The sequence below is a fragment of the Bactrocera oleae genome, chromosome 2, assembly GCF_042242935.1.
Source record: "Bactrocera oleae isolate idBacOlea1 chromosome 2, idBacOlea1, whole genome shotgun sequence".
NCBI classification, from domain to species: Eukaryota; Metazoa; Arthropoda; class Insecta; order Diptera; family Tephritidae; genus Bactrocera; species Bactrocera oleae.
Window position 1 is genome coordinate 39,057,545 of NC_091536.1, and position 15,483 is coordinate 39,073,027.

A 15,483-nucleotide genomic window follows, 5' to 3' on the forward strand; every position below is an offset into this window, starting at 1 on the left:
ACAGTCGAAAGAGGTAGACGTGCGTATATCAGCACAGGTGTTCTCACTGTAGGAAGAGCAATAAGCGTGTGAACCAATAAAAGGGTTCTCACAGTCAGAAGAGCACGAAGTTTGTGCACCATTAAAAGGGTCCTGACAGTCAGAAGAGAAAGCAGTTTGTATATCAGCACAAGCGTCCTCTCAGTGGGAAGAGCAGGAATCGTATATACCAGTACAAGGGTCCCCACAGTCGAAAGAGGTAGACGTGCGTATATCAGCACAGGTGTTCTCACTGTAGGAAGAGCAATAAGCGTGTGAACCATCAAAAGGGTTCTCACAGTCAGAAGAGCAAGAAGCTTGTATACCAGCACAAGCATCCTCATAGTCGAAAGATCTGGACGTGCGTATATCAGCACAAACATCCTTATAGTGGGAAGATCAGTTAGCGTGTGAACCATTAAAAGGGTGAGAAGAGCACGAAGCTGGTGTACCATTAAAAGAGTCCTCACAGTCAGAAGAGCAGGAAACTTGTATACCAGCACAAGCGTCCTCAGAGTCGAAAGATCTGGACGTGAGTAACTCTGCACAAGCATCCTTATAGTGGGAAGATCAGTAAGCGTATGAACCATTAAAAGGGTTCTCACAGTCAGAAGAGCACGAAGTTTGTGTACCATTAAAAGGGTCCTCACAGTCAAAAGACAAAGAAGCTTGTATATCAGCACAAGGATCCTCACAGTGGGAAGAACTGTAACCGTGTGAACCGTTAAAAGGGTTCTCACAGTCAGGAGAGCACGAAGTTAGTGTACCTTTAAAAGACTCCTCACAGTCAGAGGAGCAGGAATATTGTATCCCAGCACAAGCGTCCTCATACTCGAAAGAGCTGGATGTGCGTATATCAGCGCAAGCATCTTTACACTTGGTATATCAGTAAGCGTGTGAACCATTAAATGGGTTCTCACAGTCAGAAGAGCACAAATAGTGCGTACCATTAAAAGAGTCCTCACAGTCAGAAGAGCAGGAAGCTTGTATACCATTAAAAGGGTTCACACATTCAGAAGAGCTAGAACCTTGTATACCAGCAAAAGCGTCATAACAGTGGGAAGAACAAGAAGCGTTTATACCAGTACAAGGGTCCCCACAGTCGAAAGAGCTGGACGTACGTTCATCAGCACAGGTCTCCCCACAGTGAGAAGAGCAGTACGCGTGTGAACCATTAAAACCGTTCTCACAGTCAGAAGAGCAAGAAGTTTGTGTACCATTAAAAGGGTCCTCACAGACAAAAGGGCCAGAAGCTTGTATATCAGCACAGTAACAGTAACCGTGTGAACCGTTAAAAGGGTTCTCACAATCAGAAGAGCACGAAGCGTGTGAACCATTTACAGGGTTCGCAGGAAGTGTATATACCAGTAAAAGGGTCCCCACAGTCGAAAGAGCTGGACGTGTGTATATCAGCACAGGTGTGCTCACAGTGAGAAGAGCAGTAAGCGTGTGAACCAAGCGTCCTCGTAGTCGAACGAGCTGGACGTGCGTATAACAGCACAATCATCCTTACAGTGAGAAGAGCTGTTAGCGTGTGAACCGTTAAAAGGGTTCTCACAGTGAGAAGAGCACGAAGCTGGTGTACCATTAAAAGAGTCCTCACAGTCAGAAGAGGAGGAAGCTTGTATACCAGTACAAAGGTCCTCACGTTTGAAAGAGCTGGACGTGCGAACAGTAACCGTGTGAACCGTTAAAAGGGTTCTCACAATCAGAAGAGCACGAAGCCTGTGAACCATTTACAGGGTTCGCAGGAAGTGTATGTACCAGTACAAGGGTCCTCATAGGAGAAAGTGCTGAACATGCGTATATCAGCACAAGTGTTCTCACAGTCAGAAGAGCACGAAGCGTGTGAACCATTTACAGGGTTCGCACATATGTATATGTGTATATACAATATGTGTATATATGTATATATGTATATATAATATATATATGTATATTATGTGTATAAATTTTTTCGGTAAAACCCGAAATACCGCAAATACAATAGTTTACCAGCACAAGCGTCCTAAAAGTGGGTAGAGCAAGAAGCCTATATACGATTACAAAGGTCCCCACAGTCGAAAAAGCTGGACGTACATACATCAGCACAGGTGTCCATACAGCGAGAAGAGCAGTACGCGTGTAAACCATTAAAAGGGTTCTCGCAGTCAGAAGAGCACGACGCTTGTGTATCATTAAAAAGGTCCTCACAGTCAGACGAGCAGGAAGCTTGTATACCAGCACAATCGTCCTCATTGTCGAAAGAGCTGGACGTGTGTATATCAGCACAAGCATCTTTTCAGTTGGAAGATCAGTAAACGTGTGTACCATTAAAAGGGTCCTCACAGTCAAAAGGGCAAGAAGTTTGTATATCAGCACAAGCATCCTTACAGTGGGAAGAACAGTAACCGTGTGAACCGTTAAAAGGGGTCTCACAGTCAGAAGAGCACGACCCTTGTGTATCATTAAAAGGGTTCTCACAGTGAGAAGAGCACGAAGCTGGTGTACCATTAAAAGAATCCTCACAGTCAGAAGAGCAGGAAGCTTGTATATCAGCACAAGCGTCCTCATAGTCGAAATATCTGGACGTGCGTATATCAGCACAAGCATCCTTATAGTGAGAAGATCAGTTAGCGTGTGAACCATTAAAAGGGTTCTCACAGTCAGAAGAGCACGAAGCTAGTGAACCGTTAAAAGGGTTCTCACAGTCAGAAGAGCAGGAAACTTGTATATCAGCACAAGCATCCTCACAATGGGAAGGACACTAACCGTGTGAACCGTTAAAAGGGTTCTCATGGTGAGAAGAGCACGAAGCTGGTGTACTATTAAAAGAGTCCTCACAGTCAGAAGAGCAGGAAGCTTGTATATCAGCACAAGCGTCCTCATAGTCGAAAGATCTGGACGTGCGTATATCAGCACAAGAATCCTTATAGTGGGAAGATCAGTTAGCGTGTGAACCATTAAAAGGGTTCTCACAGTCAGAAGAGCACGAAGCTAGTGAACCGTTAAAAGGGTTCTCACAGTCAGAAGAGCAGGAAACTTGTATATCAGCACAAGCATCCTCACAATAGGAAGAACACTAACCGTGTGAACCGTTAAAAGGGTTCTCATGGTGAGAAGAGCACGAAGCTGGTGTACTATTAAAAGAGTCCTCACAGTCAGAAGAGCAGGAAGCTTGTATACCAGCACACGCATCCTCATAGTCGAAAGATCTGGACGTGCGTATATCAGCACAAGCATCCTCACAGTGGGAAGAACAGTAACCGTGTGAACCGTTAAAAGGGTTCTCACTGTCAGTAGAGCACCACGCTTGTGTACCATTAAAAGAGTCCTCACAATCAGAAGCGCAAGAACCTTTTATACCAGCGCAAGCGTCCTAAAAGTTGGAAAAGCAGGAAGCGTATATACCACTACAAGGGTCCCCACAGTCGAAAGAGGTGGACGTGTGTATATCAGCACAGGTGTGCTCACAGTGAGAAGAGCAATAAGCGTGTCAACCATTAAAAGGGTTCTCACAGAAGGAAGAACAAGAAGTTTGTGTACCATTAAAAGGGTCCTCACAGTCAAAAGACAAAGAAGCTTGTATATCAGCACAAGGATCCTCACAGTGGGAAGAACTGTAACCGTGTGAACCGTTAAAAGGGTTCTCACAGTCAGGAGAGCACGAAGTTAGTGTACCATTAAAAGAGTCCTCACAGTCAGAAGAGCAGGAAACTTGTATACCAGCACAAGCGTCCTCAGAGTCGAAAGATCTGGACGTGAGTAACTCTGCACAAGCATCCTTATAGTGGGAAGATCAGTAAGCGTATGAACCATTAAAAGGGTTCTCACAGTCAGAAGAGCACGAAGTTTGTGTACCATTAAAAGGGTTCACACATTCAGAAGAGCTAGAACCTTGTATACCAGCAAAAGCGTCATAACAGTGGGAAGAACAAGAAGCGTTTATACCAGTACAAGGGTCCCCACAGTCGAAAGAGCTGGACGTACGTTCATCAGCACAGGTCTCCCCACAGTGAGAAGAGCAGTACGCGTGTGAACCATTAAAACCGTTCTCACAGTCAGAAGAGCAAGAAGTTTGTGTACCATTAAAAGGGTCCTTACAGTCACAAGGGCAAGAAGCTTGTATATCAGCACAAGCATCCTCACAGTGGGAAGAACAGTAACCGTGTGAACCGTTAAAAGGGTTCTCACGGTCAGAAGAGCACGACGCTTGTGTACTATTAAAAGAATCCTCACAGTCAGAAGAGCAAGAACCTTATATAGCAGCGCAAGCGTCCTAACAGTGGGAAAAGCAGGAAGCGTATATTCCACTACAACGGTCCCCACAGTCGAAAGAGCTGGACGTGCGTATATCAGCACAGGTGTGCTCACAGTGAGAAGAGCAGTAAGCATGTTAACCAAGCGTCCTCATAGTCGAAAGAGCTGGACGTGCGTATAACAGCACAATCATCCTCACAGTGGGAAGAGCAGTAAGCTAGTGAACCGTTAAAAGGGTTCTCACAGTGAGAAGAGCACGAAGCTGATGTACCATTAAAGGAGTCCTCACAGTCAAAAGAGGAGGAAGCTTGTATACCAGTACAAAGGTCCTCACGTTTGAAAGAGCTGGACGTGCGTATATCAGCACAGGTGTCCCCAAAGTGAGAAGAGCAGTACGCGTGTGAACCATTAAAACCGTTCTCACAGTCAGAAGAGCACGAAGTTTGTGTACCAGTAAAAGGGTCCTTACAGTCAAAAGGGCAAGAAGCTTGTATATCACCCCAAGCATCCTCACAGTGGGAAGAATAGTAATCGTGTGTACCGTTAAAAGGGTTCTCACGGTGAGAAGAGCACGAAGCTGGTGTACTCTTCATAAGATCTGAACGTGAGTAACTCTGCACAAGCATCCTTATAGTGGGAAGATCAGTAAGCGTGTGAACCTCATAGTCAGAAGAGCACGAAGTTTGTGTACCATTAAAAGGGTCCTCACAGTCAAAAGACAAAGAAGCTTGTATATCAGCACAAGGGTCCTCACAGTGGGAAGAACAGTAACCGTGTGAACCGTTAAAAGGGTTCTCACAGTCAGAAGAGCACGAAGTTAGTGTACCATTAAAAGACTCCTCACAGTCAGAGGAGCAGGAATATTGTATCCCAGCACAAGCGTCCTCATACTCGAAAGAGCTGGATGTACGTATATCAGCGCAAGCATCTTTACAGTTGGTATATCAGTAAGCGTGTGAACCATTAAATGGGTTCTCACAGTCAGAAGAGCACAAATAGTGCGTACCATTAAAAGAGTCCTCACAGTCAGAAGAGCAGGAAGCTTGTATACCATTAAAAGGGTTCACACATTAAGAAGAGCTAGAACCTTGTATACCAGCAAAAGCGTCATAACAGTGGGAAGAACAAGAAGCGTTTATACCAGTACAAGGGTCCCCACAGTCGAAAGATCTGGACGTGCGTATATCAGCACAAGCATATTTATAGTGGGAAGATCAGTTAGCGTGTGAACCATTAAAAGGGTTCTCACAGTCAGAAGAGCACGAAGTTTGATTACCATTAAAAGGGTCCTCACAGTCAAAAGGGCAAGAAGCTTGTGTATCAGCACAAGCATCCTCACAGTGGGAAGAAGACTAACCGTGTGAACCGTTAAAAGGGTTCTCACAGTCAGAAGAGCACGGCGCTTGTGTACCATTAAAAGAATCCTCACAGTCAGAAGACCAAGAACCTTATATAGCAGCGCAAGCGTCCTAACAGTGGGAAAAGCAGGAAGCGTATATTCCACTACAACGGTCCCCACAGTCGAAAGAGCTGGACGTGTGTATATCAGCACAGGTGTGCTCACAGTGAGAAGAGCAGTAAGCATGTTAGCCAAGCGTCCTCATAGTCGAAAGAGCTGGACGTGCGTATAACAGCACAATCATCCTCACAGTGGGAAGAGCAGTAAGCTAGTGAACCGTTAAAAGGGTTCTCACAGTGAGAAGAGCACGAAGCTGATGTACCATTAAAAGAGTCCTCACAGTCAGAAGAGGAGGAAGCTTGTATACCAGTTCAAAGGTCCTCACGTTTGAAAGAGCTGGACGTGCGTATATCAGCACAGGTGTCCCCAAAGTGAGAAGAGCAGTACGCGTGTGAACCATTAAAACCGTTCTCACAGTCAGAAGAGCACGAAGTTTGTGTACCATTAAAAGGGTCCTTACAGTCAAAAGGGCAAGAAGCTTGTATATCACCCCAAGCATCCTCACAGTGGGAAGAATAGTAATCGTGTGTACCGTTAAAAGGGTTCTCACGGTGAGAAGAGCACGAAGCTGGTGTACTATTAAAAGAGTCCTCACAGTCAGAAGAGCAGGAAACTTGTATACCAGCACAAGCGTCCTCATAGTCGAAAGATCTGGACGTGAGTAACTCTGCACAAGCATCCTTATAGTGGGAAGATCAGTAAGCGTGTGAACCATTAAAAGGGTTCTCACAGTCAGAAGAGCACGAAGTTTGTGTACCATTAAAAGGGTCCTCACAGTCAAAAGACAAAGAAGCTTGTATATCAGCACAAGGGTCCTCACAGTGGGAAGAACAGTAACCGTGTGAACCGTTAAAAGGGTTCTCACAGTCAGAAGAGCACGAAGTTAGTGTACCATTAAAAGACTCCTCACAGTCAGAGGAGCAGGAATATTGTATCCCAGCACAAGCGTCCTCATACTCGAAAGAGCTGGATGTGCGTATATCAGCGCAAGCATCTTTACAGTTGGTATATCAGTAAGCGTGTGAACCATTAAATGGGTTCTCGCAGTCAGAAGAGCACAAATAGTGCGTACCATTAAAAGAGTCCTCACAGTCAGAAGAGCAGGAAGCTTGTATACCATTAAAAGGGTTCACACATTAAGAAGAGCTAGAACCTTGTATACCAGCAAAAGCGTCATAACAGTGGGAAGAACAAGAAGCATTTAGACCAGTACAAGGGTCCCCACAGTCGAAAGATCTGGACGTGCGTATATCAGCACAAGCATATTTATAGTGGGAAGATCAGTTAGCGTGTGAACCATTAAAAGGGTTCTCACAGTCAGAAGAGCACGAAGTTTGTGTACCATTAAAAGGGTCCTCACAGTCAAAAGGGCAAGAAGCTTGTATATCAGCACAAGCATCCTCACAGTGGGAAGAAGACTAACCGTGTGAACTGTTATAAGGGTTCTCACAGTCAGAAGAGCACGACGCTTGTGTACCATTAAAAGAATCCTCACAGTCAGAAGAGCAAGAACCTTATATAGCAGCGCAAGCGTCCTAACAGTGGGAAAAGCAGGAAGCGTATATTCCACTACAACGGTCCCCACAGTCGAAAGAGCTGGACGTGTGTATATCAGCACAGGTCTCCCCACAGTGAGAAGAGCAGTAAGCGTGTGAACCATTAAAACCGTTCTCACAGTCAGAAGAGCACGAAGTTTGTGTACCATTAAAAGGGTCCTCACAGTCAAAAGGGCAAGAAGCTTGTATATCAGCACAAGCATCCTCACAGTGGGAAGATCAGTAACCGTGTGAACCGTTAAAAGGGTTCTCACATTGAGAAGAGCACGAAGTTAGTGTACCATTAAAAGAGTCCTCACAGTCAAAAGAGCAGGAAGCTTGTATACCAGTACAAGGGTCCTCACGTTTGAAAGAGCTGGACGTGCGTATATCAGCACAGGTGTCCCCAAAGTGAGAATAGCAGTACGCGTGTGAACCATTAAAACCGTTCTCACAGTCAGAAGAGCACGAAGTTTGTGTACCATTAAAAGGGTCCTCACAGTCAAAAGGGCAAGAAGCTTGTATATCAGCACAAGCATCCTCACAGTGGGAAGAACAGTAACCGTGTGAACCGTTATAAAGGTTCTCATTGGCAGAAGACCACGATGATTCTGTACCAGTAAAATGGTCCTCACAGTCAGAAGAGCAAGAAGCTTGTATACCAGAACAAGCGTCCTCACAGTCGGAAGAGCTGGACGTGCGTACATCAGCGCAACCATCTTTACAGTTGGAATATCAGTTAGTGTATGAACCATTAAATGGGTTCTCACAGTCAGAAGAGCACAAAAGTGCGTACCATTAAAAGAGTCCTCACAGTCAGAAGAGCAGGAAGCGTATATACCAGTACAAGGGTCCTCATAGTCAAAAGAGCTGGACGTACCTATACCAGAACAAGCATCCTCACAGTAGGAAGATCTGGAAGCGTAAATACCAGGACAATGGTACTTTTAGTGGGAAGAGCTGGAAGCGTATATACCAGTACAAGGGTCGCCGCAGTCGAAAGAGCTGGACGTACGTACATCAGCACAGGTGTCCTCACAGTGAGAAGTGCAGTATGCGTGTGAACCATTAAAAGGGTTCTCACAGTCAAAAGGGCACGAAATTTTTGTACCATCTAATGGCTCCTCACAGTCAAAAGGGCAAGAAGCTTGTATATCAGCACAAGCATCCTCACAGAGGGAAGAGCAGTACGACTGCTAACCGTTAAAATGGTTCTCACAGTCAGAAGGGCACGACGCTTGTGTATCATTAAAAGGGTCCTCACAGTCAGAAGAGGAGGAAGCTTGTTTACCAGTACAAACGTCATCACGTTTGAAAGAGCTGGACGTGCGTATATCAGCATAGGTGTCCCCAAAGTGAGAAGAGCAGTACGCGTGTGAACCATTAAAACCGTTCTCACAGTCAGAAGAGTACGTAGTTTGTGTACCATTAAAAGGGTCCTTACAGTCAAAAGGGCAAGAAGCTTGTATATCAGCACAAGCATCCTCACAGTGGGAAGAACAGTAACCGTGTGAACCGTCAAAAGGGTTCTCACAGTCAGAAGAGCACGACCCTTGTGTATCATTAAAAGGGTTCCCACAGTGAGAAGAGCACGAAGCTGGTGTACCATTAAAAGAGTCCTCACAGTCAGAAGAGCAGGAAGCTTGTATTTCAGCACAAGCGTCCTCGTAGTCGAAAGATCTGCACGTGCGTATATCAGCACAAGCATCCTTATAGTGGGAAGATCAGTTAGCGTGTGAACCATTAAAAGGGTTCTCACAGTCAGAAGAGCACGAAGTTTGTGTACCATTAAAAGGGTCCTCACAGTCAAAAGGGCAAGAAGCTTGTATATCAGCACAAGCATCCTCACAGTGGGAAGAACACTAACCATGTGAACCGTTAAAAGGGTTCTCACGGTGAGAAGAGCACGAAGCTGGTGTACTATTAAAAGAGTCCTCACAGTCAGAAGAGCAGGAAGCTTGTATACCAGCACAAGCATCCTCATAGTCGAAAGATCTGGACGTGCGTATATCAGCACAAGCATCCTTATACTGGGAAGATCAGTTAGCGTGTGAACCATTAAAAGGGTTCTCACAGTCAGAAGAGCACGAAGTTTGTGTACCATTAAAAGGGTCCTCACAGTCAAAAGAGCAAGAAGCTTGTATATCAGCACAAGCTCCGCACAGTGGGAAGAACACTTACCGTGTGAACCGTTAAAAGGGTTCTCATAGTGAGAAGAGCACGAAGCTGGTGTACCATTAAAAGAGTCCTCACAGTCAGAAGAGGAGGAAGCTTGTATACCAGTACAAAGGTCCTCACGTTTGAAAGAGCTGGACGTGCGTATATCAGCACAGGTGTCCCCAAAGTGAGAAGAGCAGTACGCGTGTGAACCATTAAAACCGTTCTCACAGTCAGAAGAGTACGAAGTTTATGTACCATTAAAAGGGCCCTTACAGTCAAAAGGGCAAAAAGCTTGTATATCAGCACAAGCATCCTCACAGTGGGAAGAACAGTAACCGTATGAACCGTTAAAAGGGTTGTCACAGTCAAAAGAGCACCACGCTTGTGTACCATTAAAAGAGTCCTCACAGTCAGAAGCGCAAGAACCTTTTATACCAGCGCAAGCATCCTAGAAGTTGGAAAAGCAGGAAGCGTATATACCACTATAAGGGTCCCCACAGTCGAAAGAGCTGGACGTGTGTATATCAGCACAGGTGTGCTCACAGTGAGAAGAGCAGTAAGCAGGTGAACCAAGCGTCCTCATAATCGAACGAGCTGGACGTGCGTATAACAGCACAATTATCCTTACAGTGGGAAGAGCAGTTAGCGTGTGAACCGTTAAAAGGGTTCTCACAGTGAGAAGAGCACGAAGTTGGTGTACCATTAAAAGAGTCCTCACAGTCAGAAGAGCAGGAAGCTTGTATACCAGCACAAGTGTCCTCATAGTCGAAAGATCTGGACGTGCGTATATCAGCACAAGCATATTTATAGTGGGAAGATCAGTTAGCGTGTGAACCATTAAAAGGGTTCTCACAGTCAGAAGAGCACGAAGTTTGTGTACCATTAAAAGGGTCCTCACAGTCAAAAGGGCAAGAAGCTTGTATATCAGCACAAGCATCCTCACAGTGGGAAGAAGACTAACCGTGTGAACCGTTAAAAGGGTTCTCACAGTCAGAAGAGCACGACGCTTGTGTACCATTAAAAGAATCCTCACAGTCAGAAGAGCAAGAACATTATATAGCAGCGCAAGCGTCCTAACAGTGGAAAAAGCAGGAAGCGTATATTCCACTACAACGGTCCCCACAGTCGAAAGAGCTGGACGTGTGTATATCAGCACAGGTGTGCTCACAGTGAGAAGAGCAGTAAGCATGTTAACCGTATAACAGCACAATCATCCTCACAGTGGGAAGAGCAGTAAGCTAGTGAACCGTTAAAAGGGTTCTCACAGTGAGAAGAGCACGAAGCATGTTAACCATGCGTCCTCATAGTCGAACGAGCTGGACGTGCGTTTAACAGCACAATCATCCTCACAGTGGGAAGAGCAGTAAGCTAGTGAACCGTTAAAAGGGTTCTCACAGTGAGAAGAGCACGAAGCTGGTGTACCATTAAAAGAGTCCTCACAGTCAGAAGAGGAGGAAGCTTGTATACCAGTACAAAGGTCCTCACGTTTGAAAGAGCTGGACGTGCGTATATCAGCACAGGTGTCCCCAAAGTGAGAAGATCAGTACGCGTGTGAACCATTAAAACCGTTCTCACAGTCAGAAGAGTACGAAGTTTATGTACCATTAAAAGGGCCCTTACAGTCAAAAGGGCAAAAAGCTTGTATATCAGCACAAGCATCCTCACAGTGGGAAGAACAGTAACCGTATGAACCGTTAAAAGGGTTGTCACAGTCAAAAGAGCACCACGCTTGTGTACCATTAAAAGAGTCCTCACAGTCAGAAGCGCAAGAACCTTTTATACCAGCGCAAGCATCCTAGAAGTTGGAAAAGCAGGAAGCGTATATACCACTACAAGGGTCCCCACAGTCGAAAGAGCTGGACGTGTGTATATCAGCACAGGTGTGCTCACAGTGAGAAGAGCAGTAAGCAGGTGAACCAAGCGTCCTCATAATCGAACGAGCTGGACGTGCGTATAACAGCACAATTATCCTTACAGTGGGAAGAGCAGTTAGCGTGTGAACCGTTAAAAGGGTTCTCACAGTGAGAAGAGCACGAAGTTGGTGTACCATTAAAAGAGTCCTCACAGTCAGAAGAGCAGGAAACTTGTATACCAGCACAAGCGTCCTCATAGTCGAAAGATCTGGACGTGAGTAACTCTGCACAAGCATCCTTATAGTGGGAAGATCATTAAGCGTGTGAACCATTAAAAGGGTTCTCACTGTCAGAAGAGCACGAAGTTTGTGTACCATTAAAAGGGTCCTCACAGTCAAAAGACAAAGACGCTTGTATATCAGCACAAGGGTCCTTACAGTGGGAAGAACAGTAACCGTGTGAACCGTTAAAAGGGTTCTCACAGTCAGAAGAGCACGAAGTTAGTGTACCATTAAAAGACTCCTCACAGTCAGAGGAGCAGGAATATTGTATCCCAGCACAAGCGTCCTCATACTCGAAAGAGCTGGATGTGCGTATATCAGCGCAAGCATCTTTACAGTTGGTATATCAGTAAGCGTGTGAACCATTAAATGGGTTCTCACAGTCAGAAGAGCACAAATAGTGCGTACCATTAAAAGAGTCCTCACAGTCAGAAGAGCAGGAAGCTTGTATACCATTAAAAGGGTTCACACATTCAGAAGAGCTAGAACCTTGTATACCAGCAAAAGCGTCATAACAGTGCGAAGAATAAGAAGCGTTTATACCAGTACAAGGCTCCCCACAGTCGAAAGAGCTGGACGTACGTTCATCAGCACAGGTCTCCCCACAGTGAGAAGAGCAGTACGCGTGTGAACCATTAAAACCGTTCTCACAGTCTGAAGAGCACGAAGTTTGTGTACCATTAAAAGGGTCCTTAAAGTCACAAGGGCAAGAAGTTTGTATATCAGCACAAGCATCCTCACAGTGGGAAGAACAGTAACCGTGTGAACCGTTAAAAGGGTTCTCACAGTCAGAAGAGCACGACGCTTGTGTACCATTAAAATAATCCTCACAGTCAGAAGAGCAAGAACCTTATATAGCAGCGCAAGCGTCCTAACAGTGGGAAAAGCAGGAAGCGTATATTCCACTACAACGGTCCCCACAGTCGGAAGAGCTGGACGTGTGTATATCAGCACAGGTGTGCTCACAGTGAGAAGAGCAGTAAGCATGTTAATTATGCGTCCTCATAGTCGAACGAGCTGGACGTGCGTTTAACAGCACAATCATCCTCACAGTGGGAAGAGCAGTAAGCTAGTGAACCGTTAAAAGGGTTCTCACAGTGAGAAGAGCACGAAGCTGGTGTACCATTAAAAGAGTCCTCACAGTCAGAAGAGGAGGAAGCTTGTATACCAGTACAAAGGTCCTCACGGTTGAAAGAGCTGGACGTGCGTATATCAGCACAGGTGTCCGCAAAGTGAGAAGAGCAGTACGCGTGTGAACCACTTAAACCGTTCTCACAGTCAGAAGAGCACGAAGTTTGTGTACCATTAAAAGGGTCCTTACAGTCAAAAGGGCAAGAAGCTTGTATATCACAACAAGCATCCTCACAGTGGGAGGAATAGTAACCGTGTGTACCGTTAAAAGGGTTCTCACGGTGAGAAGAGCACGAAGCTGGTGTACCATTAAAAGAGTCCTCACAGTCAGAAGAGCAGGAAACTTGTATACCAGCACAAGCGTCCTCATAGTCGAAAGATCTGGACGTGAGTAACTCTGCACAAGCATCCTTATAGTGGGAAGATCAGTAAGCGTGTGAACCATTAAAAGGGTTCTCGCAGTCAGAAGAGCACGAAGTTTGTGTACCATTAAAAGGGTCCTCACAGTCAAAAGACAAAGAAGCTTGTATATCAGCACAAGGGTCCTCACAGTGGGAAGAACAGTACCCGTGTGAACCGTTAAAAGGGTTCTCACAGTCAGAAGGGCACGAAGTTAGTGTACCATTAAAAGACTCCTCACAGTCAGAGGAGCAGGAATATTGTATCCCAGCACAAGCGTCCTCATACTCGAAAGAGCAGGATGTGCGTATATCAGTGCAAGCATCTTTAGAGGTGGTATATCAGTAAGCGTGTGAACCATTAAATGGGTTCTCACAGTCAGAAGAGCACAAATAGTGCGTACCATTAGAAGAGTCCTCACAGTCAGAAGAGCAGGAAGCTTGTATACCATTAAAAGGGTTCACACATTCAGAAGAGCTAGAACCTTGTATACCAGCAAAAGCGTCATAACAGTGGGAAGAACAAGAAGCGTTTATACCAATACAAGGGTCCCCACAGTCGAAAGAGCTGGACGTACGTTCATCAGCACAGGTCTCCCCACAGTGAGAAGAGCAGTACGCGTGTGAACCATTAAAACCGTTCTCACAGTCTGAAGAGCACGAAGTTTGTGTACCATTAAATGGGTCCTCACAGTCAAAAGGGCAAGAAGCTTGTATATCAGCACAAGCATCCTCACAGTGGGAAGATCAGTAACCGTGTGAACCGTTAAAAGGGTTGTCACATTGAGAAGAGCACGAAGTTAGTGTACCATTAAAAGGGTCCTCACAGTCAGAAGAGTAGGAAGCTTGTATACCAGTACAGGCGTCCTTATGTTTGAAAGAGCTGGACGTGCGTATATCAGCACAGGTGTCCCCAAAGTGAGAAGAGCAGTACGCGTGTGAACCATTAAAACAGTTCTCACAGTCAGAAGAGCACGAAGTTTGTGTACCATTAAAAGGGTCCTTACAGTCAAAAGGGCAAGAAGCTTGTATATCAGCACAAGCATCCTCACAGTGGGAAGAACAGTAACCGTGTTAACCGTTAAAAGGGTTCTCACAGTCAGAAGAGCACGAAGTTAGTGTACCATTAAAAGAGTCCTCACAGTCAAAGGAGCAGGAATCTTGTATACCAGCACAAGCGTCCTCATAGTCGAAAGAGCTGGATGTGCGTATATCAGCGCAAGCATCTTTACAGTTGGTATATCAGTAAGCGTGTGAACCATTAAATGGGTTCTCACAGTCAGAAGAGCACAAATAGTGCGTACCATTAAAAGAGTCCTCACAGTCAGAAGAGCAGGAAGCTTGTATACCATTAAAAGGGTTCACACATTCAGAAGAGCTAGAACCTTGTATACCAGCAAAAGCGTCATAACAGTGGGAAGAACAAGAAGCGTTTATACCAGTACAAAGGTCCCCACAGTCGAAAGAGCTGGACGTACGTTCATCAGCACAGGTCTCCCCACAGTGAGAAGAGCAGTACGCGTGTGAACCATTAAAACCGTTCTCACAGTCAGAAGAACACGAAGTTTGTGTACCAGCACAAGCATCCTCACAGTGGGAAGAACAGTAACCGTGTGAACCGTTAAAAGGGTTCTCACATTGAGAAGAGCACGAAGTTAGTGTACCATTAAAAGAGTCCTCACAGTCAGAAGAGCAGGAAGCTTGTATACCAGTACAAGGGTCCTCACGTTTGAATGAGCTGGACGTGCGTATATCAGCACAGGTCTCCCCACAGTGAGAAGAGCAGTACGCGTGTGAACCATTAAAACCGTTCTCACAGTCTGAAGAGCACGAAGTTTGTGTACCATTAAATGGGTCCTCACAGTCAAAAGGGCAAGAAGCTTGTATATCAGCACAAGCATCCTCACAGTGGGAAGATCAGTAACCGTGTGAACCGTTAAAAGGGTTGTCACATTGAGAAGAGCACGAAGTTAGTGTACCATTAAAAGGGTCCTCACAGTCAGAAGAGTAGGAAGCTTGTATACCAGTACAAGGGTCCTTATGTTTGAAAGAGCTGGGCGTGCGTATATCAGCATCATGAGAAGAGCAGTACGCGTGTGAACCATTAAAACAGTTCTCACAGTCAGAAAAGCACGAAGTTTGTGTACCATTAAAAGGGTCCTTACAGTGGCAAGGGCAAGAAGCTTGTATATCAGCACAAGCATCCTCACAGTGGGAAGAACAGTAACCATGTGAACCGTTAAACGGGTTCTCATAGTCAAAAGAGCACGACGCTTGTGTACCATTAAAAGAATCCTCACAGTCAGAAGAGCAAGAACCTTATATAGCAGCGCAAGCGTCCTAACAGTGGGAAAAGCAGAAAGCGTATATTTCACTACAACGGTCCCCACAGTCGAAAGAGCTGGACGT

The 15,483-nt window shown here is 45.5% G+C and overlaps 1 protein-coding gene across 1 annotated transcript in view; it reads right to left on the minus strand.

The window, feature by feature from the left end:
* Positions 1-12,537: 12,537 nt before the first annotated feature.
* LOC138855723 (uncharacterized) overlaps positions 12,538-15,483 on the minus strand; it is a 46,915-nt gene continuing 43,969 nt past the window's right edge. Inside the window, exon 3 of the mRNA XM_070105477.1 lies at positions 12,538-13,057. Within this exon, the coding sequence (XP_069961578.1) occupies positions 12,538-13,057 (520 nt within the window). The remainder of the gene's footprint in view (positions 13,058-15,483) is intronic.